This window comes from Salmo salar, chromosome ssa22 (assembly GCF_905237065.1).
Source record: "Salmo salar chromosome ssa22, Ssal_v3.1, whole genome shotgun sequence".
NCBI classification, from domain to species: Eukaryota; Metazoa; Chordata; class Actinopteri; order Salmoniformes; family Salmonidae; genus Salmo; species Salmo salar.
Window position 1 is genome coordinate 20,261,368 of NC_059463.1, and position 25,959 is coordinate 20,287,326.

Below are 25,959 nucleotides of genomic sequence, written 5' to 3' on the forward strand. Positions count from 1 at the left end.
CTAAATAGGACAAATTAGCTAGCATGTGCAAGCAAGCTAGCTAAATTGCCATACATGTTTAATGCTTTTCGACCTGTCCCCAAATTAATGTAATTGGTTCAGAGTTTGTTTTGATATTTTAACCTGCGTGTCGTGATCGCGTTTGTTGTGGGGGGACAAAATAAATGTATGCACGATGCCGCACGCTCGCAGCCGGTTTGGGTTCCGTGTTAGAGTTACCAGCCTCAGAAATTGCAGCCCAAATAAATGCTTCACAGAGTTCAAGTAACAGACACATCTCAACATCAACTTTTCAGAGGAGACTATGTGAATCAGGCCTTCATGGTCGAATTGCTGCAAAGAAACCACTACTAAAGGACACAAATGAGAAGAAGAGACTTTCTTGGGCCAAGAAACACAAGCAATGGACATTAGACCTGTGGAAATCTGTCCTTAGGTCTGATGAGTCCAAATTTGCGATTTTTGGTTCCAAACACCATGTCTTTGATGAGACGCCTAGTAGGTGAACAGATGATCTCCGCATGTGTGGTTCCCACCGTGAAGCATAGAGGAGGAGGTGTGATGGTGTGGGGGTGCTTTGCTGGTGACACTGTCTGTGATTTACAGTAAAAAGCCACAGAAGCCTTGGCCATAAGGGTAAATTGTTGGCACTGTCTTTGGAAGGATGGGACGTGGCCATAAGGCTACACTTTATTGTTTTTTTTATTAAGTAGGCTATATAGGCCCACACCCTCTCTAAACAGAAATTATAGCTATCCTGTGTTGGATTGGAATTATCCCAGGACCAGTCATGGAAAGAGGCTCCAGGACTGATATTATGCTGTCAGTATTGATGAATTATACATTAATTCTGATGCATAAAAAAAACATTAATAATAATAATTCTGATGCATAACCTATTACCTAGGCTACATAATTAATTATTAATAAGAAGGGACAAGTCAAGGCTATATAAGGCCTAGGCTACCATACAACATTGGCACCATCATAAACAAAAACATTTAATTAATAGTCAATGAAATCATGCACTTCTAGCCTGACTATTGCACGTGTTAGGGATAAATGGATAACGTGGATCAATGATATTGTCGGATTTAAATCGGAATAGGATGAATAAAGAAATAATGATGTTGAAATAGGGTTATTTGGTGAAATCTCCGTTGGAGATGCACATCCGAGTCTCAGATCATCAGGTGGATGGAGTGAATCGGTTGTCGCAGCAACAGCGTCAACTGCACCTCCACCCCCCGCTATAATTTGCTTTCTGATTCAGAACGACGGTCAATTCCCGGTATCTTCCAGTGGCATCTCCCCAATCTGCGCGTTGCTTAGCAGGAAGCGGCCATCGATAGTTTTCTATTGACAAATCGCATCAGGAAAATAAGTGAAAGTCGATGGTTGTTCGTTCTTTCTATCTTTCATCCGACTCCTTCCCGTTCTCATAGATAGCATCCTGGCAAATCCCCGACGGCGACTGGAGAGTTAAAACGCTGAAAACGGGTAACCTAAGCAACTACAATTTTTCAATAGCTTTTTGTGCGAACAGTTTGACTAGCTACTCTCGTTCAACATCAACGCGCTTTCGTAATTCCTCTCCTCAACTGAAATTTCCTGTTTTAAATATAGTTTATCTGGATTTTTTCTACTTTTTACCCCACTGGCGTTGCCAACGCAACACAGATAGCCTGTCTCTGAACGCAGTCGTTCTTCGATAAAAACCTCCCGTGGCACTGAGACACATCGGTCTACGCTTCCTCCCCTGTCTAGATAGTCTCCACCCAAGACCAACAACATGTTGGACCCATCTTCCAGTGAGGAGGAAGCGGATGAGATAGTGGAAGAAGAAGGCAAAGAGGTGATGGCACCAAAGACCGGGGGAGCACGGGTGTCACCCAGCCGGACCACCGAGAGTTCTGGTGGGCTCCAGCCCTCGAGCCGGGGAAGCAGCGCTTGTCCGTCCAGCCCCAGCCCCTCGGCGGCAAGCGAGAAGGAAAAAGATGATCTGGAAAAGATGCAGAGGGAGGAGGAAGAGCGAAAGAAGAGGCTCCAGCTCTATGTCTTTGTGATGCGCTGCATTGCCTACCCTTTTAATGCCAAGCAACCCACTGACATGGCCAGACGACAACAGAAGGTAAGACCACTGTAAATAATACACTCACAACAGTGACAAATTAATTTGAATTACTTTTTAAAAAGCTTCCTATATATATATATATATATATATATATATAGTATCTCGTGAAACTAGTTGTCTGCCCTCTGGGTTTGGAATGGTACATAAGTCATTATTAGAACAGAGCCAACCACACATGCACAATTCAAACACTCATCTGGGGTTGGAAAGACAGTAGATCCAGGAAAGGCATATTTCAATTACAACAAAACTAGTCAGTGACCAGTTGCACTGTCACATAGGTTCCTCAAAGGGAAAATCTGTGATTGCTCCATCCTTTTAAATTAATGATATATAGGCATACCCATTGATTCTTGAAGAATATCACTTATACATTTCTTTAGCTGTCTAACCCCATCAGAATCCAAAATATAAGCTTGTTTTACTCCTATCTTTGTAAACACTGTAAATGTAAACAAACACTGTATATCCTCAAAACATGGTTAAAACTATACATTTGATCTAATGGTTGGTCAGTCCTTTCATCCATAGTTGTGTTTTTGAATTTGAGAGTGGTTACATTTTTCCAGCCCCATCCCTTAGCTGTTTACGAAATGAGAGGCGGGGTGCCTGCTTTGTTGTTGTTTCTGTGCCCAGCTCCAAGAGACATTACAGTCACACCATTAACAAGACTCATTTACATACACTGTAAAGCGGTTATCGTGACTTTGACAGTAGCTTACAGGCAGCTCGGTGGCAAGTAAGATTCTGTATTTCATATTACAGCACACCAACTTCAATATCATTTTTTAACTTTTATTTAACTAGGCAAGTCAGTTAAGAACACATTTTTATTTACAATGACAGCCTACCCCAGCCAAACCCAGACGACGCTGGGCCAATTGTGCACCGCCCTATGGGACTCCCAATCACGGCCAGATGTGATATCGCCTGGATTCGAACCAGGCACTGTAGTGATACCTCTTACACTGAGATGCAGTGCCTTAGACTGCTGCACCACTCGGGAGCCCACTCAGGAGCCTAATATAAATACCGTATTAAAGTAAGTACTGTGTAATGACACAGTACAAAGCCATAAAACGTACTGTATTATACTGTAAAAAAAGTAAATGCCACCATAATCGGAATGAATTAATTATTGAATGAATGAATGGATGAATTAATTAATTAAAATCGTTGAGGGGAGGGGTTTGTATTTCACAGTATTTTACTGTAACTACAAGGGATTGGTGCAAGCAGGTTGGCTGGTAAGTAAAGTGTTTAGAAACATTAGAGCATATTAATGAATATTTTGTGTTTTATATCACTTGCACTGCTAAAGGCCTTAAAGGCTTCCAAACTGGCAGCGACTACACAGCAAAACAGACCAAAAGGATATAGAAAAATGCTCAACCATTTAAGGGTCAGGACTTGCTGCTACTCCAATCTTTCCCCTAAACATGTTTAATTGGTGGGGCATTATAACCACATAGTAGTTAAATTGGTACAGCATTCTCACTCACGGGTGCAACAAATATAGCTTCTTACAAGGCACTCCTATGTTAATATGTATGTTAATGAGACAGAAACAACAATACCATGCCCTCACTAGTAGTCAAAATATTTTTTTTGCTCCAAAAATACAGTACAGTACTGTATTCTGGGCCTGCAGGTAGCCTAATGGTTAGAGAATTGGACTAGTAACTGAAAGGGTTGCAAGATCAAATCCCTGAGCTGACAAGGTAAAAATCAGTCATTCTGCCCCTGAACAAGGCAGTTAACCCGCTGTCATTGAAAATAAGAATTTGTTCTTAACTGACTTGCCTGGTAAAATAAAAATATTCTGTGGGATGGAATTACAGTATCATTCAAAATACAACAATTATTTCCCCGCCTACAACCTTTTCTCACAATGCCCCATCCTTTACAGTATGCTGCAGTAAAAAGTTTTGTACTGATTATAATACAAAAAAAAAAAACATATAAAAAACCATATAATTTACAGTTTTCCGTTAACAGTGTACTGGACAGGTTTGTGACAATGCCAGTCTCGGAATATTGTGATACTCGAATTTCCATGGCAAAAATGAAAACACAAAGCAGACCAAACTCTTTGGTCCTTTAAAAACCTGCTGTATGTAAAATATTGTGTGCTATAGACTGGTTAGCTGACAACATCACGAAAACGATGCGCGCGATTCAATGGGGCATCAGTCCGTGTGTTGTGATTCTGGATGGCCAGATAGCAATCAACAATGACAAGAAGCTGCCATGTGGGGAATGGTAGGTGACTCGTTTCAGCTAGTTTTATCTTGTTCTTGATACCATGTCTTGTTTTGACTGATGTCACGTCTATGGCTCAAATCTGCTAGCGAGCTAACCAACAACTGTAACGATGTCTATAGCTTGGAAAATAAATAAATGTGACTCTGGACAGCAACATAATGATGTTTATTTCCAACATTGTTTTCCTTAATTAAAGGCCCAGTGCAGTCAAAAACGAGATTTACGTGAAAAAAATCGCCTGGAATTTTTGTCTGTTTGGGTGGGATGGAGTTTTTGGCCGCTGCATGTCACACGGCGATCTGATTTTAATGGACAAATGATCATTAATGTTGTATTTGAATATTCATATTGTATTTGCATACGTACCCTCCTACGCTAGAACGAGAGAGTGGCTTCTTCTGTAAAAAAAAACATGTCCTGCCCTAGGCTAATAGCTAGCTAGCTACACGTTATAGTGTGGGTATTTGAATAATGACAGATCTTTGGATTACTCATATTTTCATCATGGACAACATGCAAAATGAAACAACGTATTTCAATAATGTGTTGCCCTGAATTCACCTGGTCCATCGACGACACAGTGCTCAATCACGAAAGTCTGAAAAAAGTTAATGCTGAGTGAGAATGTTTCACTTTCAGACTTCTGCCATGAATCATTCATCCATACACAGGTAAGAGACTAACGTTATGGTACAGTGGCTAGCTACATGTGCATACATTTTATGTTCACCTGTATGAAGTCATTTGCTTTGCTAGCTATATTGTTAGCTAGATAGTCAGCAGCATATTGGTTAGCTAGCTAGCTAGCTGACCGGCAGCTGTAGGTTAACGTTGATTGCACATGCGTTATATAAGCTTAGATAATCATTGTTACGTTCCCCAGTTTCTGTGTTGTGGTTTTGTTATGTGTGTGTTTCAGGATGGATTCCTGAAATTCCCCCAAGCAGCTGATTGGTCGGCCCCATTGCTAATTGGAGCTGACCCCGCCCTCTCGTCAAAGGATACAGCTGTCTGTAATTACAGACTCCTTCAGAAGCTAGAAAAGCCAGTGTTCCTTTGTTAGGAGAGAGCTGAGGGTGATAGCCTATGTTGGTTGTTTCTTAGAAAGAGCTGAGGATGATTAGTGTGTCCTGTGTTGGTTGTTGCTGAGCGAGAGATGATGGCTATGTTCTGTAGTTGTTGCTGAGAGAGCTGATTGGTATGATCCTATGTGGGTTGTTGCTGAGAGAGAGCTTATTAGTATGTCCTGTGTTTGTCAATAGGACACAGTTTTTTTGGATTATTGACATTGTTTGTATTATTCATTTGTTCCCAGGGGGAAGCACCTAGGGAGTGCTTAGGCAAGAGGCCCGTGGGCATACATAACCGTAGTATTCACTGTCTATGCACACTAGGTAAGACCTGGGCGGACCACCCCCTGTATTTTGGTTAGCGCACCAGGTGGTGCTAAGTTAGGTAAGTAGTGGGTAGGCAGGTAAGTTAGGAGAGGGAGCTTTGACATTTACTTTCTTCTCTAGAGGTGTACGTAACACTCATCATGGTCATTATTGTACCTTTTTTATGTTCCCTGCCAAAAATATTCACTGTGGTTCTAATGCTAATCAAATCACATGAGTCAGTGGTACAAACTGGATTTTATTAGCTAAATTGGCTAGCTAGCTAGTTTTGATTAACGTTACACAATTAGTTAAGGACGTTGTTTGCATATTCAACTAGGTGGCTAGCTAGATGAATACCATTCACATCCAGCTAGCTGGTTATTATGGCGTTAAATGTTTGTCAAATCTAGCTAGTTACAGTGCCTTGCAAAAGTATTCATCCCCCTTGGCGTTTTTCCTATTTTGTTGCATTACAACCTGTAATTTAAATTGATTTTTATTTGGATTTCATGTAATGGACGTACACAAAATAGTCCAAATTGGTGAAGTGAAATGAAAAAAATAACTTGTTTCAAAAAAGAAAAAGAAATAAAAAACTGAAAAGTGGTGTGCGCATATGTATTCACCCCCTTTGCTATGAAGCCACTAAATAAGATCTGGTGCAACCAATTACCTTCAGAAGTCACATAATTAGATTGCACACAGGTGGACTTTATTTAACTAAGTGTCACATGATCTGTCACATGATCTCATTATATATACACCTGTTCTGAAAGGCCCCAGAGTCTGCAACACCACTAAGCAAGGGGCACCACCAAGCAAGCGGCACCATGAAGACCAAGGAGCTTTCCAAACAGGTCAGGGACAAAGTTGTGGAGAAGTACAGATCAGGGTTGGATTCTAAAAAAATATCAGAAACTTTGAACATCCCACAGAGCACCATTAAATCCATGATTAAAACATTGAAAGAATATGGCACCACAACAAACCTGCCAAGAGAGGGCCGCCCACCAAAACTCACGGACCAGGCAATGAGGGCATTAATCAGAGAGGCAACGAAGAGACCAAAGATAGCCCTGAAGGAACTGCAAAGTTCCACAGCGGAGATTGGAGTATCTGTCCATAGGACCACTTTAAGCTGTACACTCCACAGAGCTGGACTTTATGGAAGAGTGGCCAGATTAAAGGCATTGCTTAAAGAAAAAAATTTGCAAACACGTTTGGTATTCGCCAAAAGGCATGTGGGAGACTCCCCAAACATATGGAAGAAGGTACTCTGGTCAGATGAGACTACAATTGAGCTTTTTGGCCATCAAGGAAAGTGCTATGTCTGGCGCAAACCCAACACCTCTCATCACCCTGAGAAAAGCATCCCCACAATGAAGCATGGTGGTGGCAGCGTCATGCTGTGGGGATGTCTTTCATCTGCAGAGACTGGGAAACTGGTCAGAATTGAAGGAATGTTGGATGCCGCTTTCTTGAGGGAAACCTGTTTCAGTCTTCCAGAGATTTGAGGATTTGTCCACCTTCAAGCAGCACAATGGCCCTAAGCATACTGCTAAAGCTACACTCGAGTGGTTTAAGGGGAATCATTGAAATGTCTTGGAATGGCCTAGTCAAAGCCCAGACCTCAATACAATTGAGAATCTGTGGTATGACTTAAAGATTGCTGTACACCAGCGGAACCCATCCAACTTGAAGGAGCTGGAGCAGTTTTGCCTTGAAGAATGGACAAAAATCCCAGTGGCTAGATGTGCCAAGCTTATAGAGACATACCCCAAGACTTGCAGCTGTAATTGCTGCAAAAGGTGGCTCTACTGACTTTGGGTGGGTGAATAGTTATGCACGATCAAGTTTTCTGTTTTTTTTTGGTCTTATTTCTTATTTGTTTCACAATAAAAAATATTTTGCATCCTCAAAGTGGTAGGCATGTTGTGTAAATCAAATGATACACCCCCCCCCAAAAAAAAAAAAAAATACATTTTAATTCCAGGTTGTAAGGCAACAAAATAGGAAAAATGCCAAGGGGTGTAATACTTTCGTAAGCCACTGTATCTTGTGTCTGCATTGCCCGTGCTTGGTTTGGCTGGAAGCAGGTTGAGTACAGGGCAGGCAACCTTTGTGACAGTTTTTTAGCTGGTGAATTTTAGTACAGTTGTAGCAATCAACAGGCAATTTTTCTAGAATTTGTTGCTCAGCATAAAAAAAGTGTACTTTGTAAAAAGTAACTTTGTCACCTTGGAAACAGGTTGATACTGTAACTTGTAGATACAATTCCCTTCCATTAACTCCTTTCTTAAAAGGTAGTCGCTGTAGTCTCGTAAATCCGACACTTTGCAAAATCAGTGACTAGGGTGTGGTTTCAATGATGGACTCTTTTGGCATAGAGGAACTACGTCACTGCCTACGTTACTACTTTAACCGCTTGAATAAAATACAAAATAGTAGCTAGCAAGATGGAGATCACAGAGTTTATCTTTTCGCAAGTGCTTGTTTGCATCACCTAGCTTAACTAAAACCACTGCAAAGGTTTTGCCTGCAAACTGTGGTTTTGAATCGCAACGTTCTGGCATGTCTGCATCGTGATTTATTGGGAGTCCCCAGATGTATTGAAAAATATATATATATTTTTTTATGTAGGCAGTGAACAGTGGCGGTTGGTGACGTTTTAGATGAGCATGGCCTTATTTCTATTGCAGCATAATGGATGACTGTCATTCATATTCCATTCACCCAGCTCAATGTAACATTGATAGGTTTAGTTTACTACATGATACAATTTCTTTTTCTTATACCCACCATGAGGTTGCTACAACCTAGCCTATAAATCAAAGTTCACAACATAGGCGCACAGGTCGAGAGAAATTTGAGTAATCAAGATGACAGACATTGACAAATGTAATACTACCTTGTACACTCTTGCCTGCATCTAGCTGATCTCGGGTGTAATCATTAGTTCAACAGTTGCAAACGAGAGTTTCTATTGGACAAATTCAGGTACTGTATGTTTTTCTCCGTTTCGTTCCGTTTGCAAAATGTTTCTCAACAGAATCGGCGGAATGAATACACCTCTGATCAAACGCAAACACAGTTCACTTTCATAGCAGCCACATACAAACAGCATGATCCCTTTGATCAATGTAATTACTTTTCGCATCTACGCACTCTCCTTCTCTCACTTTTTCCCTTTGCTTGTGGACTTCTGTCTGACTTCAGCTGTCTGTGACCAGACAAAAAAAACTTTCCAACCCAAACCTTCATATCATAACCGCTAACCACTACACACAGCCTACATCGTTGTCAGCATATTAACGTCATAGCTACTAGAACTAATGTGTTAGTAAAGCTGCTACAATCATGCAGTACAGTGTACAGCAGGCAGAAAGCAGTTTAGCACCTACACCAATGGGCCCCAGTAGAAATACATTAATAAAACCAAAAGCTTACCTTGACTCGGAAAAGTTCCAGTGTTGGATAGTCATAGGCAGCTAGCTAACATAGCATCCCTCTCTGTTTGAGCCGGGTGTTTGATTAGGCTAAACTAGCTAGCTGCATTTTCTAGCTAAGTGAAAGTGAAAAAATACAACTAAATATAGCTCTCTCTCTCACTTGCTTCTCCTTCATTTTTAAATAAATACATTTGTTCAAAACTGTTCAACTATTGTCTTTCTCTCTCTTTGAGTCAACTACGCATCACATTTTGTGCACTACAGTGCTAGCTAGCTGTAGCTTATGCTTTCAGTACTAAATTGATTCTCTGATCCTTTGATTGTCTGAACAACATGTCAGTTCATGCTGGTAGAGCTCTGATAGGTTGGAGGACGTCCTCCAGAAGTTGTCATAATTACTGTGTAAGTCTATGGAGGGGGTGAGAACCATAAGCCTCTTAGGTTTTGTATTGAAGTCAATCTACCCAATGAAGGATGGAAACTAGCTGTCCTCTGGCTACACCATGGTGCTACTCTACAGAATGCTGTTGAGGCTATTGTAGACCTTTATTGCAATATAGTGTGTTTTAATCAATTATTTGGTGACGTGAATATATTTACAATAGTTTTAGCTAAAAAGGATAACTTTTTTCATGTTTTTGTATTTTTATGAAATTCACTGAGGAAGATGGTCTTACCCTGCCTCCTCCGAGGAGCCTCCACTGGCAGTGATGTAGTTTATCTATGCCGAAATAGTCCATTATTGAAACTAGACCCTAGTCACTGCTTTTGCCTAAGGTTGGGTTTACAAGACTATCATCGCTGAGGAAGGCCTGCAACATGATGAGGAGGACCATAAGGTCATGGACTTCTTGGAGGAAGATGCTTTTGATGAGGAGCTACTTGAATTTGAGGATGAAGAGTATGAGACACACACACACACACACACACACACACACACACACACACACACACACACACACACACACACACGGACAGGCAGGTGAATATCAACTGGCAGAGAAGCAGCTGAACTGGTTCTTCCCTAATACTCCTAGGTTGATGCTGGTGGAGGTAGCAGGTGCAGGTTGTAGAAATGCTCTAGCCTGGTCCTAGATTTGTTTAAGCTGTCTTGCTAACTCCTAATGTATGATAGTTGTCATGCCATGTTACCATAGGTTTTGGATATACATTGCCTTGAAAAAGTATTCTGACCCCTTGGATTTCTTCACATTTTATTGGGTTAAAAAGTGGGATTAATAAATGTAATGGCAAAATGTAGATTTCTGCTTAAATAGACATTACCAAAAGTAACTGCTATTCATGTGTAATTACATGATTCTGTCATGCAAATGCTTGGTATATTTGGAAAGAAGACACCTGGAAGATTATGAGGAAATGATCAGAAGTTCAGAGTTACATAGTTCAGAATACACAAGATCAAGCACACACAAAATAACAGTTTTTTTTGTTATTTTTTATTTTGAAAGTCATCTTTCATTGACAAGCAATAAGTGAATTATTGATGACTAGAGCTGGAAACACATCAGATGGATTCCACAACATGTGAACAATATCAGAGAAAAATGGGCCTGATAGACCTAACAACTGGAAATGGGCAGATGTTTTAGTAAGTGGTGTCAGGTGTGGTCACGGGACGTTTCCAAGTGTCCCTATACCTCTCCAAAGTTACATATGTCTGTAAATTAGATCATTCCAGTGCTATTACATATTTGCAATTCCTAAATGCTATTTGTTCAGTATAAAAACAACATTTCTACCATATCAACCTCACTCAAACATTGTGGTGGTGTTATGGGGTATCCAGAGTACATTCAAGTGTACTTTCAACCTCTCCAAAGTTTCCAAATGTGGTAATTGCATTGTTTTTGCACACTGGATGTGCCTAAAAGTAGTTATTGTTCACTATAAAAACAACATTTCTACATCACCAACTTCTCTCAAACATTGTGGTGGTGTCGGGTGACATACAGGGGATATGGATGCCTACAGCGCGTAAGCAGGCAACATATTTTAGTCACTCGGTGGACATTCAATGTTACCATTAAGTCATACATCATCAGATAACATTGGCAATAGGCTAGATTTGTTCCTAACAACCTAAGGATTCATTTGATACCTATAGCTCAAACACAGACCAAATCGAAGCTTACCTTGTAAGATGTTTGCTGTTTGATGAAAATGTTGTGTAAAATAAACATTTTGGGCTGGTGATCAATAATGGTAGGTCACAGGCAGACAAATAATATATCCTCATGATCTGTGGAGTCCTGGCTTTCAGTGTGTATCAACGTATTCCGTGTTTATTTTGTTTATGCTTCACAACGCTAAGGAATGTTGGTAGCAGCCATCTTGAAATGAGGTTATCGGCCTGCCCTGATATATTCGTATGCCCATATATGGTAGTAAGTCATACAAAAGATTTGAAGGCACCAATCAATAGCCAAGATACTCAGCTTTCCACAGACACACTGCTTTTGCAGATAGGGACTACCATTCTCATACAAGACTGAATTGAATAAAAAAATCTAATAGGGTCCCCAAATATGGGGACTTTACATTTAAGAGGTTTTAAAATTGATTTAATTGTCATTGTTTGTCAAGTCTACACAAAATACTCTGTAATGCCAATGTGGAAGAAAAATTCAATTTAAAATAAAAATATTTATCAAAATGTAATAACTAAAATATAGTCGTTGCATAAGTACTCATCTCTCTGAGTCAATACATGTTAGAAACACCTTTGGCATCGATTACAGCTGTGAGTCCTCCTAGGAATGTTTATAAAACCTCTTAAATGTAAAGGATGTAGCCGATATTGTAGCGGTTTTTAACAAGCACTTCATATCTGCTGGTTCAGTGTTTGATAATGGTGGTGCCCAGCCCTCTAATGTAAGCTCTGTTACAGTAAACTAAACTCAGCAAAAAAATAAACATCCTCTCACTGTCAACTACATTTATTTCCAGCAAACTTAACATGTGTAAATATTTGAATGAACATAACAAATTCAACAACTGAGACATAAACTGAACAACTTCCACAGTCATGTGACTAACAGAAATTGAATAATGTGTCCCTGAACAAAGGGGGGGTCGAAATCAAAAATAACAGTCAGTATCTGGTTTGGCCACCAACTGCATTAAGTACTGCAGTGCATCTCCTCCTCATGAACTCCACCAGATTTGCCAGTTCTTGCTGTGAGATGTTACCCCACTCTTCCACCAAGGCACCTGCAAGTTCCCGGACATTTCTGGGGGGAATGGCCCTAGCCCTCACCCTCCAATCCAACAGGTCCCAGACGTGCTCAATGGGATTGAGATCCGGGCTCTTCGCTGGCCATGGCAGAACACTGATATTCCTGTCTTGCAGGAAATCACGCACAGAACGAGCAGTATGGCTGGTGGCATTGTCATGCTGGAGGGTCATGTCAGGATGAGCCTGCAGGAAGGGTACCACATGAGGGAGGAGGATGTTTTCCCTGTAACGCACATCGTTGAGATTGATTGCAATGACAACAAGCTCAGTCCGATGATGCTGTGACACACCGCCCCAGACCATGACGGACCCTCCACATCCAAATTGATCCCGCTCCAGAGTACAGGCCTCGGTGTAACACTCATTCCTTCGACGATAAACGTGAATCCGACCATCACCCCTGGTGAGACAAAACCGCGACTCGTCAGTGAAGAGCACTTTTTGTCAGTCCTGTCTGGTCCAGCGACGGTGGGTTTGTGCCCATCGGCGACGTTGTTGCCGGTGATGTCTGGTGAGGACCTGCCTTACAACAGGCCTACAAGCCCTCAGTCCAGCCTCTCTCATCCTAATGCGGACAGTCTGAGCACTGATGGAGGGTTTGTGTGTTCCTGATGTAACTCAGGCAGTTGTTGCCATCCTGTACCTGTCCCGCAGGTGTGATGTTCGGATGTACCGATCCTGTGCAGGTGTTGTTACACGTGGTCTGCCACTGCAAGGACGATCAGCTGTCCGTCCTGTCTTCTTGTAGCTCTGTCTTAGGCGTCTCACAGTATTGACATCGCAATTTATTGCCTTGGCCACATCTGCAGTCCTCATGCTTCCTTGCAGCATGCCTAAGGCACGTTTACGCAGATGAGCAGGGACCCTGGGCATCTTTCTTTTGGTGTTTTTCAGAGTCAGTACAAAGGCCTCTTTAGTGTCCTAAGTTTTCATAACTGTAACCTTAATTGCTTACCGTCTGTAAGCTGTTAGTGTCTTAATGACCGTTCCACAGGTGCAGGTGCATTAATTGTTTATGGTTCATTGAACACGCTTGGGAAACAGTGTTTAAACCCTTTACAATGAAGATCTGTGAAGTTATTTGGATTTTTACGAATTATCTTTGAAAGACAGGGTCCTGAAAAAGGGACGGTTCTTTTTTTGCTGAGTTTATGAAATAGGCCCTCGTGAACCATTTTACCTTTGAGCCTGTTTCTTATGCTGAGGTCTTTAAAGCACTAAAGGCAATAGACATTAAAAAGTCTGCAGGTCCAGATAACCTGGATCCCTACCTCTTAAAGGTAGAAGCTGCTATTATTACTGAACCTGTGGATCACACTTTCAACTTAAGTCTGTTGAACAATTCCATACCCAGCATTTGGAAATCAGCTTTTGTCCTCCCACTGCTAAAGGGTGGAGATCCCTCAGATACTAATAACTATCGTCCTATCTCCAAACTCCCTATCCTGGCCAAAGTCTATGAATCCCTAGTGAACTCACAGTTAAAAAACGTCTTTATTTAAAAGAACATACTGAGCGGGGTTCAGTCTGGCTTTAGGTCGGGGCACAGCACCACAACTGCAGCTATGGCAGTGGCAAATGACATCATAAATACACTTAATAAAAGCAACATTGTGCTGCTCTGTTTGTTGATTTATCAAAGGCTTTTGATTCAGTTGACCATGAGTTGTTGCTAGCTAGACTCAGTAACATTGGTCTCAGTGAAGGGGCAGTAAATTGGTTTAGGAACGATCTTTCTGACAGAACACAATGTGTATATACTGACAATCACAAGTCTAGCTTTCTTGAGATTAATAGAGGTGGGCCCCAGTGTTCCGTTTTAGCTCCTGTGTTGTTCTCAATTTTTATTAAGGATTCGGGAAATGGGATGCAACCAGCAAAGTTGCATCTATATGCAGATGATACAGTCATATATTCATGTGCTCCTTCACTGGTTCAGGCTGTTGAAGAGCTCCAGACTGCTTTTCAGTCACTGCAGGGCTCCCTTTATGGTCTCAAACTAGTCTTGTATGTACAAAAAATGAAATTCATGACCTTTACCAGAGCTTGCACTCAGCCAGAGAAGGTTAGCATTGTCACATCTGGTGGCTTATCCATTGAAAAAGTGTCATCCTACAAATACCTAGGTATATGGTTGTATGACAAGTTGTCCTTTAAAGTTCGTATGGAAAATCTTGTGAGGAAGCTTAAATGGAAATTGGGTTTTTATTTTTGTAATAAGGCTTGCTTCCCAACTATGGCTAGAAAGAAGCTTGTTCATGCTACTTTTCCCTCTGTAATTGATTATGGTGACTTGTTGTATATGCATGCAGCCTCCTCCATCTTACAGAGACTGGACTCTGTTTATCATGCATCCTTGTGCTTTATTGCAAATGCCAAGTCACTCACCCACCATTGCACCTTGTACCAAATGGTAGGTTGGACCTCACTTTATATGCGCAGAAAGCGGCACTCGAACACACTCCTGTGTTCCAATGGCACGTTGTGTTAGCTAATCCAAGTTTATAATTTTAAAAGGCTAATTGATCATTAGAAAACCCTTTTGCAATTAAGTTAGCATAGCTGAAAACTGTTGTTTTGATTAAAGAAGCAATAAAACTGGCCTTCTTTAGATTAGTTGAGTATCTGGAGCATCAGAATTTGTGGGTTCGATTACAGGCTCAAAATGGCCAGAAACAAAGGACTTTCTTCTAAAACTTGTCAGTCTATTCTTGTTCAGAGAAATGAAGGCTGTTCCATGCGAGAAATTGCCAAGAAACTGAAGATCTCGTGCAACGCTGTGTACTACTCCCTTCACAGAACAGTGCAAACTGGCTCTAACCAGAATAGAAAAAGGAGTGGGAGGCCCCAGTGCACAACTGAGCAAGAGGGCAAGTACATTAGAGTGTCTAGTTTGAGAAACAGACGCCTCACAAGTCCTCAACTGGCAGCTTCATTAAATAGTACCCGCAAAACACCAGTCTCAATGTCAACAGTGAAGAGGCGACTCTGGGATGCTGGCCTTCTAGGCAGCGTTCCTCTGTCCAGTGTCTGTGTTCTTTTGCCCATCTTAATCTTTTCTTTTTATTGGCGCAAACCAGATGTGATGGCGACATCTGGTTTGCGCTTAGTGGGACTATAATTTGTTTTTCAACAGGACAATGACCCAACACACCTCCAGGCTGTGGAAGGCCTATTTGACCAAGAAGGAGAGGGATGGAGTGCTGCATCAGATGACCTGGCCTCCACAATCACCCAACCTCAACCCAATTGAGATGGTTTGGGATGAATTGGACTGCAGAGTGAAGGAAAAGCAGCCTACAAGTGCTCAGCATATGTAGGAACTCCTTCAAGACTGTTGGAAAAGCATTCCATGGGAAGCTGGTTGAGAGAATGCCAAGAGTGTGCAAAGCTGTCATCAAGGCAAAGGGTGGCTAGTTTGAAGAATTTAAAATATAAAATATATTTTGATCTGTTTAACACTTTTTGGTTACTACGTGACTCCATACGTGTTATTTCATAGTTTTGATGTCTTCACTATTATTTTACAATGTAGAAAACAGTAATATATATATACGGAATAAAAGTATAAATGCAACATGTAAAGTTTGGTTCCATTAGCTGATTTAAAAATCCCTGAAATTTACCATACGCACAAAAAGCTTATTTCTCTCAAATTTTGTGCAGAATTTTGTTTATAACCCTATTCTCATTTGCCAAGATAATCCGTCCACCTGACACGTGTGGCATATCAAGAAGCTGATTAAACAGCCTGATCATTACACTTGTGCACCCTGTGCTGGGGGCAATAAAAGCCCCCTTGAAAATGTAAGTGTTTTGTTACACAACACAATGCCACAGGGAGAGTGCAATTGGCATGCTGACTGCAGGAATGTCCACCAGAGTTTTTGCCAAAGAATATTGGAGAAGGCGATGCATTTAAGTAGCGACGCATTAGATCTCTAGATCTCTAAGGTGAGACATTACATATTTATTGACCTCAGGCATGAAGGCAGTGTTATGTAACAATGTCACCTTGGATAACCCTGGGGCTGTTGTAGGCATGAATGGTGAACACTACGTGCAGCTCATTGCAGATGTAAGGGCCATTAGTAAGACAGTAAGAAAGAGAGATTTTCTTTCCTTTATTTAACTAGGCAAATCAGTTAAGAACAAATTCTTATTTACAATCACAGCCTACCCCAGCCAAACCCAGACAACACTGGGCCAATTGTGCGCTGCCCGATCACAGCCGGTTGTGGTATAGCCCAGGATCAAACCAGGGTCTGTAGTGACACATCTAGCACTGGGATGCAGTGCCTTAGACCGCTGCGCCACTCGGGAAATATATTATCTCCACGCTTTTCATATCAAAAAAGGCTGCAGTGAAATAGCCTTAAGCACAATTGGCCGGTCCGAAGATGGGGCTAAGGGCTTGGATACTGAGCGGAAACAACATGCTCCCTTCATGAAACGACATAACAGAGGAAGTTCCTGCTGTGTTATTGTCGAAGCCTATAGCAGGCCGAGATAGAGGCTAAACCTTCCCCTTGTTCAAAAAGGACCTGCAGAAAGCATAAAACCTTCGATACATAGGTAAGGAATGATCTGTACTTGGTAACACCACTTCTCAAAAACGCACCACCCGTTACCATACACTGGGTGTGTAGAAGGGACTCTGGGGATCCCAATGATTTTTTTAACAGAGGAGAAAGCCTTCCCTTTCTTTGAGCCAAAAAAACAGCCCTAGTCAGCATTTTGCAGTGCTTGTAGGACTCAGGGTTGTCGAGTGCTGCCTGAGCATGCTCCCTTCCTAAGTAGTTGATGTAGGTGAAAATCCTTACTCGCAATCTTGGAGCCGCAAGCCGGGGGTTCAGGTGCTGGGCATGGCTCACCCTTGGATGGGGTAGCAGTGGCCATTATATGGAACAAGGCTTGCTAATATAGAGACGCATGTTGTAAAAAACAATGTATTACGCGGAAGGCTCTGAATAGGCGTAAGCTAGTTTGGAAAAAAGCCACAAGGCTAACTAGCTAGGGTGAGCACAAAGTGAACGCTATAGCCACGAGGCTTGTAAGGCATTAACTAGCTAGCAGCTACTTTGTGGCTAAGGTGTGCTGTAGCTAGCACAGTGCTACCCGAAGGGGACTGCGTGGGGCAAGGTTCGACTTCGGGTTGGTAAAGTACCTCAAAGGAGAAGCCGTGAGGCTAAACCAGTCGATCTAGCTAACCCAACGAGTGAACGTAGGTTAACTAGACGAGAAAAGAGAGCTAGCAATGCTACCATGTGTGCAGGTAGGGATGCATGTGTGGGTTGGCTAGCTAGCAGCTACCTTGTGGCTAAGGTGTGCTGTAGCCAGCACAGCGCTAGCTGAAAGGAACCGCGTGGTGGCAGAGTTCTGCTTCAAGTAGGTGTTCTCCCACGACCGTGGAGCCGTGAGGCTAAGTCGGTCGGTCAAGTTAACACAAGCAAATTAACATAGATTAGACTAGACGAGAAAAGGGAGCTAATACTAACATATGTGCAAGTAGGAATGTGGTTTGCTTGCTTTCCAGCGAGCTAGCCAAGTTAGCTTAAGCCTTGCAGCGTGGGCTAATCAAGTCTCGATAGCGAGCCGTGTAATGCTAGCTAGCACCGAAGACTGAGAAGTAGAAAACAAATTCTACTTAAAGCAAAAACTTTCCTTTCAGGCAGTACTCAACAGTATAGACAGGGGGTAAGGTCCTTTGTTCGGCAGCGTTAACCTCGCAGTTCACATGAGAACAGTTAAGTAGGAAGACATGATTCTAGTCATGCTCAGGAGAGCTTCAGGAGCCATAGCGATTCTTCCACAAGGAAGAAAGGTGAGATTTACCAGAGGATGGGTGAGTGGCGCTCTTACTGTATAAAGAGGGAAGGCTCACCACATTCGCCACTTGACCTGTCTGTCTCCGACAGACGTTGTGTGATTGGATCGTCATAGTGATCCGCCTCCAGTGAATCCCCATATTTGATACATTGAAACTAGTATTTGAAAGAGAACCTCCAATGGGAATTCCCAAAGCAAGGCATTGCAGGTGCTGATTTCTCCTGGTGATAACATGTTATGATCCTTTTCTTGTATGATGAAATACACCAGACAATTTGGCATTCTCTAGACTAGTGACTCTCATAAAGTACACCCTGCAGTCTGATGGGTGGTTCTGGTTCAAACGTTCATTACGTTACCCTGAAGAAGGCAAAGTGATGCCGAAGCGCCGGTGGTTTACCCAATAAATTACTGGGAGCTTTACCCAATAAATTACTGTGACTCTATTTATTTATTTTTATAACCTCTTTGCAGACATTTTCTGGAGATGAGTGGTGAGGGATAGCTCTCCTGGAATAAGTTGTCATACTTATTAGTCTATTTGGACACTTATAGTATCTTCACCACATTACTGTAATGAGTATATGGACACATGGTGGTCCATGTCAAACAATGGTCCACCCTAAGATAAAGGGCAGTTAATTACTGCTGTTGATCCTTGAATGAGCTGGCGACTGTACAGTAACTGGGGTGTGACCCTGGTCTGACCTGACCTGACCCAATGAAGTCACAGTAACTGGGGTGTGACCCTGGTCTGACCTGACCTGACCCAATGAAGTCACAGTAACTGGGGTGTGACCCTGGTCTGACCTGACCCGACCCAATGAAGTCACAGTAACTGGGGTGTGACCCTGGTCTGACCTGACCCGACCCAATGAAGTCACAGTAACTGGGGTGTAACACTGGTCTGACCTGACCTGACCCAATGAAGTCACAGTAACTGGGGTGTGACCCTGGTCTGACCTGACCCGACCCAATGAAGTCACAGTAACGGGTGTGACCCTGGTCTGACCTGACCCAACCCAATGAAGTCACAGTAACGACCCGACTCAATGAACTCACTCTGATCTGATCTCTTAACATCAATCTCAAAATATCCTATCTTGTGTTCTATGTGTGAGTTCGATTTGTCCCTCTGTTAAGGTCACACACACTCACTAGCAGGATGATAAGTGGATGGTATTGCACCTGTAGAGTCGAATCCCTCCCTGTTCGGACTGAGCCTTTACTCTCACTTGAACCCCAGTGGATAGCTGACTGAGAAAAGTGGATCTTTATCATTACAATGTCTACAAAATCTCACATTGATGTAGGTCTCATTCTCCCCTTTCATATTATCTTCCCTTCTTTCTCTCTGACTGTGTCTTCCTCCCTCTTGTTCACAGTCGCTTTCTCAGCCCCCCCTCCCTCCTTCCCCCGTCTTCTTCCGTCTCTCACTGCCTCTGTCTCTTTCTATCGCTTTCTCTCACTCAAGATCACTCTCTCGCTCTGTCTTTCAGCTTTAAGCCTGGAATTGGAGCTCATTTGCTCCCAGCAGTCGATATACCTTGAAGGCCTCTATATGAAAGGGATTGTTATAGTCATCAAGTCATTTACTCAATGTTTCGGCTGGATGCTTTCTCACTTGCTCGCTATCCCTCAAATACCACAGTGAAAATGTGTACTTATTAAAAATAGAAAATTAGTATCTGTTGTGTTAATAGGGCCATATTGCTTGGGCAATATGTCTTTTTAGGCATCAAGCTAAAGCGAATTTTTGCTGTGATAGATTATTTGAAAACATGTTTTCTAATTAGGCATAAACCCTGCAAGGCCCTTGATCTAAAATGAGATATGCTAACTAGCTCTGTTGTTTTAACCACTTCTCAAAAATATTTCATGCCATACCAATTACTGAAAACGTGGAGCGATAGTTAAATGCAGAAGGCACTGCAGTATGGTAACAACCTCCCGCTCCCTTTTGTCTTTTATTTATTCCCCATTCTTTCCCAAGCCTTCTAATCAGGCCTGGGGGATTAGTACACACAGGTGAGGCTGATGCGGTACAGTAGCACAATCAGGCCATCTGTCCTCTTTTTCACCACAATAGGCCTGGATGAAACCAGTCCAACACCGTCGCACCTCACCCCCGCTTTTCTCTCCTCCTCTCCTCTCCTCTGCACCTCTCCTCCTCTCATTGACCATTCCCTTGCTCCTTTTCCTGTTCTTCTCCACTCCTCTCTGCCTTTCCTCTACCATCCCCCTACTTTTATCCTTGATTTTCTCCTCTGCTTGTCTCTGCCCTCCTCTACCCTGCTCCTTGTCTTCTGCATATCTCCCCCACCCGCTCCTCTGCTTATCTTCCCTGCTCCTCTCCCCTGTTTCTCTCATCCACTTTCCTCTTCCATCTCTCTGTTGCTCCTTTTTCCAAATCCTTTTCCCCATCTCGCTTCAGGAGCCTCCAGTGGCAGGGCTTTGAGTACAAAGCTGTCAGATCAACAGATACACAGGGCTCCAGCCAACAAGGGCTCCCTTTTGATATTTTCATCTCTTTGTTCAGCCAACACCTTTGTCCATGGTTACTTACCCTCCCTGCTTTAACAAGCAACATGTTTAGGGCCTTACTCTTAGGAGTTTAACCAGTACAGTAATTTCAGCATATCAGAGGTAAACGTAAGGAAAGGATATAAAGCAACGGATGAAGGGGAGGAAAGGATGGAAGGCGTCTGAGAGTTTTGGTCCAGCCTTGCTTAGTCTCCGCTCAGCCTACTCTGGGACGTATGAGACAGGTAACGGGACAGAGTTACGACCTCCCCTCCTCTCGCGTTAATTACCGTGGGATACTGCCTTGGTGGAGAGAAAGTCTGCTTCTCTGCTCAGCGGTATTTGTCTCAAGCAGATTTAAGTCAGGTTTCATTCGGCCACTGTCTTCTTGGTAAACAACTACAGCCTGAGAATATGAGAATAACTTTTTTTATGCACAATGCGTTTAACAATGCAACAACCAATAATGGAACAGAAAACTTTGTAAATTATGTAATCAAAGGCAGATCTTGCATGTTTTAGTGAGTAAACACACAGTTTACTATTTGTTTGTGAATAGAGCGATTGTGTGATATGGAAATCCAGCGTAAGGTTTTGTGTGTGATGGTAGTGTCAGCTTGCTCATGCTCTCCTTGCTCTCGTAAAGCTTTTCGTTGTGAAACTGGTTCAATAGTTCCCTATTCATGAGGACAAGGTGTATGCACCTAATGTTGCCATGTCAAGTTTTCTACTGTGCAGCCAGTCAGTACTGTATCCTCGCCAGGGTCTGGACACACACTTAACACATGGACACACATACATACATGCACACACACACACACACACACACACACACACACACACACACACACACACACACACACACACACACACACACACACACACACACACACACACACACACACACAGAGGAACAAACACACAGGAACACAACACACATGTGCAGTACACCCACACATACTACACATGCTCACACATCCTGTCTCTGACACATACTGTACACGTACAGTACCATTCCTTCAATGTTTTTTCTGTATTTTTACTATTTTCTAAATTGTAGAATAATAGTGAAAACATCAAAACTATGAAATAACACATATGGAATCATGTAGTAACCAAAAAAGTGTTCAACAAATCAAAATATATTTTATGTTTGAGATTCTTCAAGGTAACCACCCTTTGCCTTGATGACAGCTTTGCACACTTTTGGCATTCTCTCAACTAGCTTCACGAGGTGGTCACCTGGAGGTTTGTCCAAACCTTTGACTGGTACTGTACACAAACATATATTAATAAGACTAATCAGTGCATTGAGTCACTGTGAACACAACCACAAAGCCTGATCAATTACAGCTGTAATGGTGTGCTGCCTGAGACACCCACAGAATGAGCATGTCAATTAGTACAAAGACCCGCCACGAGCTCAGCGGTACCAGACATCAAGCTGTGTTTTAGTATTCTTAAACACTATTGAACTACTATTAATGTATGTGCCATGCTATTCCATTCTCTATTTTGTTGGTATTCTTGAATACCATTTTAAAAGAGTGTGTTTTCTGTAGGTGATGCTTAATCTATCTGTGAAGGAGTTTCTTATGTTTCCACACTTCAATGTCTCGCTTTATAAGTGGATTACAATTGTGGAAGTGGCCAGAGCTGTTTTATGTGGGCAATCCCATTTTTGGGACATTATCCTAATTTTAGCTGAGAGGTAAAAGCCTCCATTCACAGAACCTGTGGATAGTAGTTACAAATGGCCAAGGGAGAGCTCGGTTGGACCTGGGAGTGAGGCAGTGGCACACTGATAATGGACCATAGATGGATTCCCCACTAGCCCAATGCACTTTGGAGGGAGAGAGCTGTGATCAGAGTGCCACTGTGGGCGCTGGAGCACCGTTCCAATACTACTTTTATGATTTATCCTTCCTGCCTCCCAGTCCCGACCTCAAAGTAATCATTAATCAGACTGGATTGGCTAAAACTAAGATGTGGAATCCTTGATTTTCTTATCTCATTAGATCAGTGATCACTTCAAGAAAGGGAAGAGCAGCCTCCTGAGTGGTGCAGGGGTCTAAGATACTGCATCGCAGTGCTAGCTGTGCCACTAGAGATTCTGGGATTCGAGTCCAGGCTCTGTCACAGCTGGCCACGACCGAGAGACCCATGGGGTGGCGCACAATTGGCCCAGCGTCGTCTGGGTTAGGGGAGGGTTTGGCCGGCAGGGATGTCCTTGTCCCATCGCACACTAGTGACTCCTGTGACTGGCCGGGCGCAGTGCACGCTGACACGGTTGTCAGGTGCACAGTGTTTCCTCTGACACATTGGTGCGGCTGGCTTCCTGGTTAAGTGGGCATTGTGTCAAGAAGCAGTGCTGCTTGTTTGGGATGTGTTTCGAGGGATGCACGGCTCTCGACCTTTGCCTCTCCCGAGTCCGTACGGGACTTGCAGTGATGAGACAAGACTGTAACTACCAATTGGATAACACAAAAAAGGGGTAAAAAATATATTTATTTAAAAAAAAAGGGAAGCGCAATAATGTTTTTTACAAGTGCCCCCTCTAGAGGGCTAAGCTACAATAAACCAATCTAATGGTCCTCGCCGCAACCAAGTCTGCTCTGATAGATTTTTTTGGGTGGAACCATCCCACTGGGCACGAACTTCAACCTCAGCACTATGTCACCATGTTAACCAAATTTCAACATAGACAAACATTGTATAAAATATGTTGAATTTGTATCTTTAAAACAACGTCAGACCTTCAACATTATGTCCACTATCAGAAAAAAAACTATAGGCTGGGCAGCACCTCCTACTGGAGAATTTATCTATCTACATCTACCCTTTAGTCTCCCATCCAGGGTTATAACCAAACCCTGCTTGCACCATGTACTTTAAATATTATCTCAACTGCAATCCAGGTCATTTGGACTGAAAAAAAAAATATAATAATAAAATAAATGTGCTTCTGCTATTAGATGAATCACAGTGATAACACATTAAACGGTTGTATAAATAAAATATATCTGACATTGTATTCCCATTTGAACTTTGCTGTGGTTTTAAATGGTTGAAAGCATAGTGATAGCACATTGGAAATTCAAATAACTTTTGGCGGTATTTTTGAGTTGGTGATCATTGATCAACGTCTCAACCAAATATTACCCAATTATCCCGGTTGATATTATGTGGTGTATCCAGTGGGATTACCCTAGAGGAAGCTGCCATTTTAAAATGAATATTTGCCACAAAGAAAGTAAATAATAAATAAAAAGAGTTTTCTATTGTAGAGGTTATGGGTTTGGACCCATAACTGGTATGTGACTGGAAGCTCCAAACCCATAACCTCTACAATAGAAAACTCTTTTTATTTATTATTTACTTTCTTTGTGGCAAATATTCATTTTAAAATGGCAGCTTCCTTTCAGAAAGACAAGTATGTTTGTTTCTTCTTTTGTGCATGTGTAAGTGCATGTCCCTTAATAAAGCAACATGATGTTGCTGCTGAGCATTCACGTACCTCTGTTTTTATGTGCAGGCCTGTGTGTGTGTGGGTGGGTGTGCACGTGCACGGATGAGCACTTGCTCTCCTTTGTTGGCTGTCAGTAATCTGGGATTACACATCCATTTGATGTTTTACGGACATTATGTAACTGCCGGGGAGAGCCTGTCTTTGTGCCCTGCCCTCTATATAAGAGGAGAGGAGAGAGAGTGATGTGTGGACGACGAAAGAGAGAGAGAGAGATATGGTTGCCCTCCTGGTGCCCTCTCTCTTCTCTGAGACTGTTTTCCTGACCAATATGCTTAGTAGTCACACATTATAGACACTCCATTGGAAGCTGAATGGTGATGGCTTTTCCCCTGATGGTGATTAGGGAGATATGTTCCTTGATTTGCAATGGCCGACCCCCTTCGAATGATTCAGAGCTATTTCAGACTCACCAACTGCCGAAAAACACTAATTAACATTGCCCAGAGAGAGAGGGAGAGAGGGAGAGAGGGAGAGAGAGAGAGAGAGAGAGAGAGAGAGAGAGAGAGAGAGAGAGAGAGAGAGAACATTAATCAACAGGTTTGGTGTCTGCTGTATGACAGAAGAGCAGAACACAGAAACACAGTGGCTACATCAGAGCTGCCCAACCCTCTTCCTGGAGATCTCCCGTCCTGTGGGTTTTCAGTCCAACCCTAATTTAACACACCTGATTCTACTAATTAGCTGCTCAACAATTCCTTAACTAGCTGAATCAGATACGCTAAATTAGGGTTGGACTGAAAACCTACAGGACAGTAGACCTCCAGGAAGAGGGTTGGGAAGACCTGGGCTACATCATCCATCATCTCCCTCCTTTCCATGTCCCAGTTCTCCCAGTGGGTAGCCATAGGGGCTGCAGAAACAGTGTCATATATGATAGGTGAATTATGTTGCAGCGTGAACACTCGTGACCGAGTTATGTGTTTGTAGCTCACAGATGGCAGGCATAGAGATGGCCTCCACTAACACCAGACCCTAAGTTGCCATGTCCACTGCTTTCTCCTCTCTCCAGTAGTGGTGTATGGGTAAAATCACTGGTGAAGCCAAGCCATAAAAAAAATCCATATTACAACCTATGTTTTGTGATAAGTGCTTTGTTTGCTCTATAACCTGTTAGTTCATATGCCTTGACACAGTGATATATAGGCCTAAAGGCAGAGACAATAAGAAGACACAGTAGCAGAATAAATTCAACCACACCCTTGTTTCATCAAAAAAACATAGAGCAACCTCTGTCCGGTGAACTCCACAAAGCATATTGCATGTAACATAACCTCCAGCATGGAGCATGGAAATGTTTCCGACATTTCGGACCACTAAACAACTATTTATTTGTAACCACAGAGAGTTACCGCAAGTCACAAAGTAAACAGGAGCTGCCTCCACTATTCCAGCACCATTTCAACATCATCAAATCACCTACGCCAATGCCATCCTCCTCTCTTTCATTTTGACAAAATAGTCTTTTGTCTCTTTCATACAGTACACGCTTGTAATTTTTGTTGAGAGACGAAAGATAAATAATTTAATAGATTTTTTGTATTTCTTTTCTTGGTCAGCTCACACATCTAGTTAACTCAGGGTGTCAGCGCCAAACC

General features: G+C 42.4%; 1 protein-coding gene across 24 annotated transcripts in view; it reads left to right on the plus strand.

The window, feature by feature from the left end:
• The first annotated feature begins 1,112 nt into the window (after window positions 1–1,112).
• LOC106582941 (calcium-dependent secretion activator 1) overlaps window positions 1,113–25,959 on the plus strand; it is a 184,403-nt gene continuing 159,556 nt past the window's right edge. For 8 of the 24 annotated variants that reach the window (XM_045705159.1, XM_045705166.1, XM_045705162.1 and 5 more), the window contains exon 1: window positions 1,114–2,131. In XM_045705159.1, the coding sequence (XP_045561115.1) occupies window positions 1,793–2,131 (339 nt within the window). In that variant the 5' untranslated portion in view covers window positions 1,114–1,792. Of the gene's footprint in view, window positions 2,132–25,959 lie in introns of all 24 variants that reach the window. The other 16 variants (XM_045705160.1, XM_045705176.1, XM_045705165.1 and 13 more) reach the window with 5 other exon arrangements.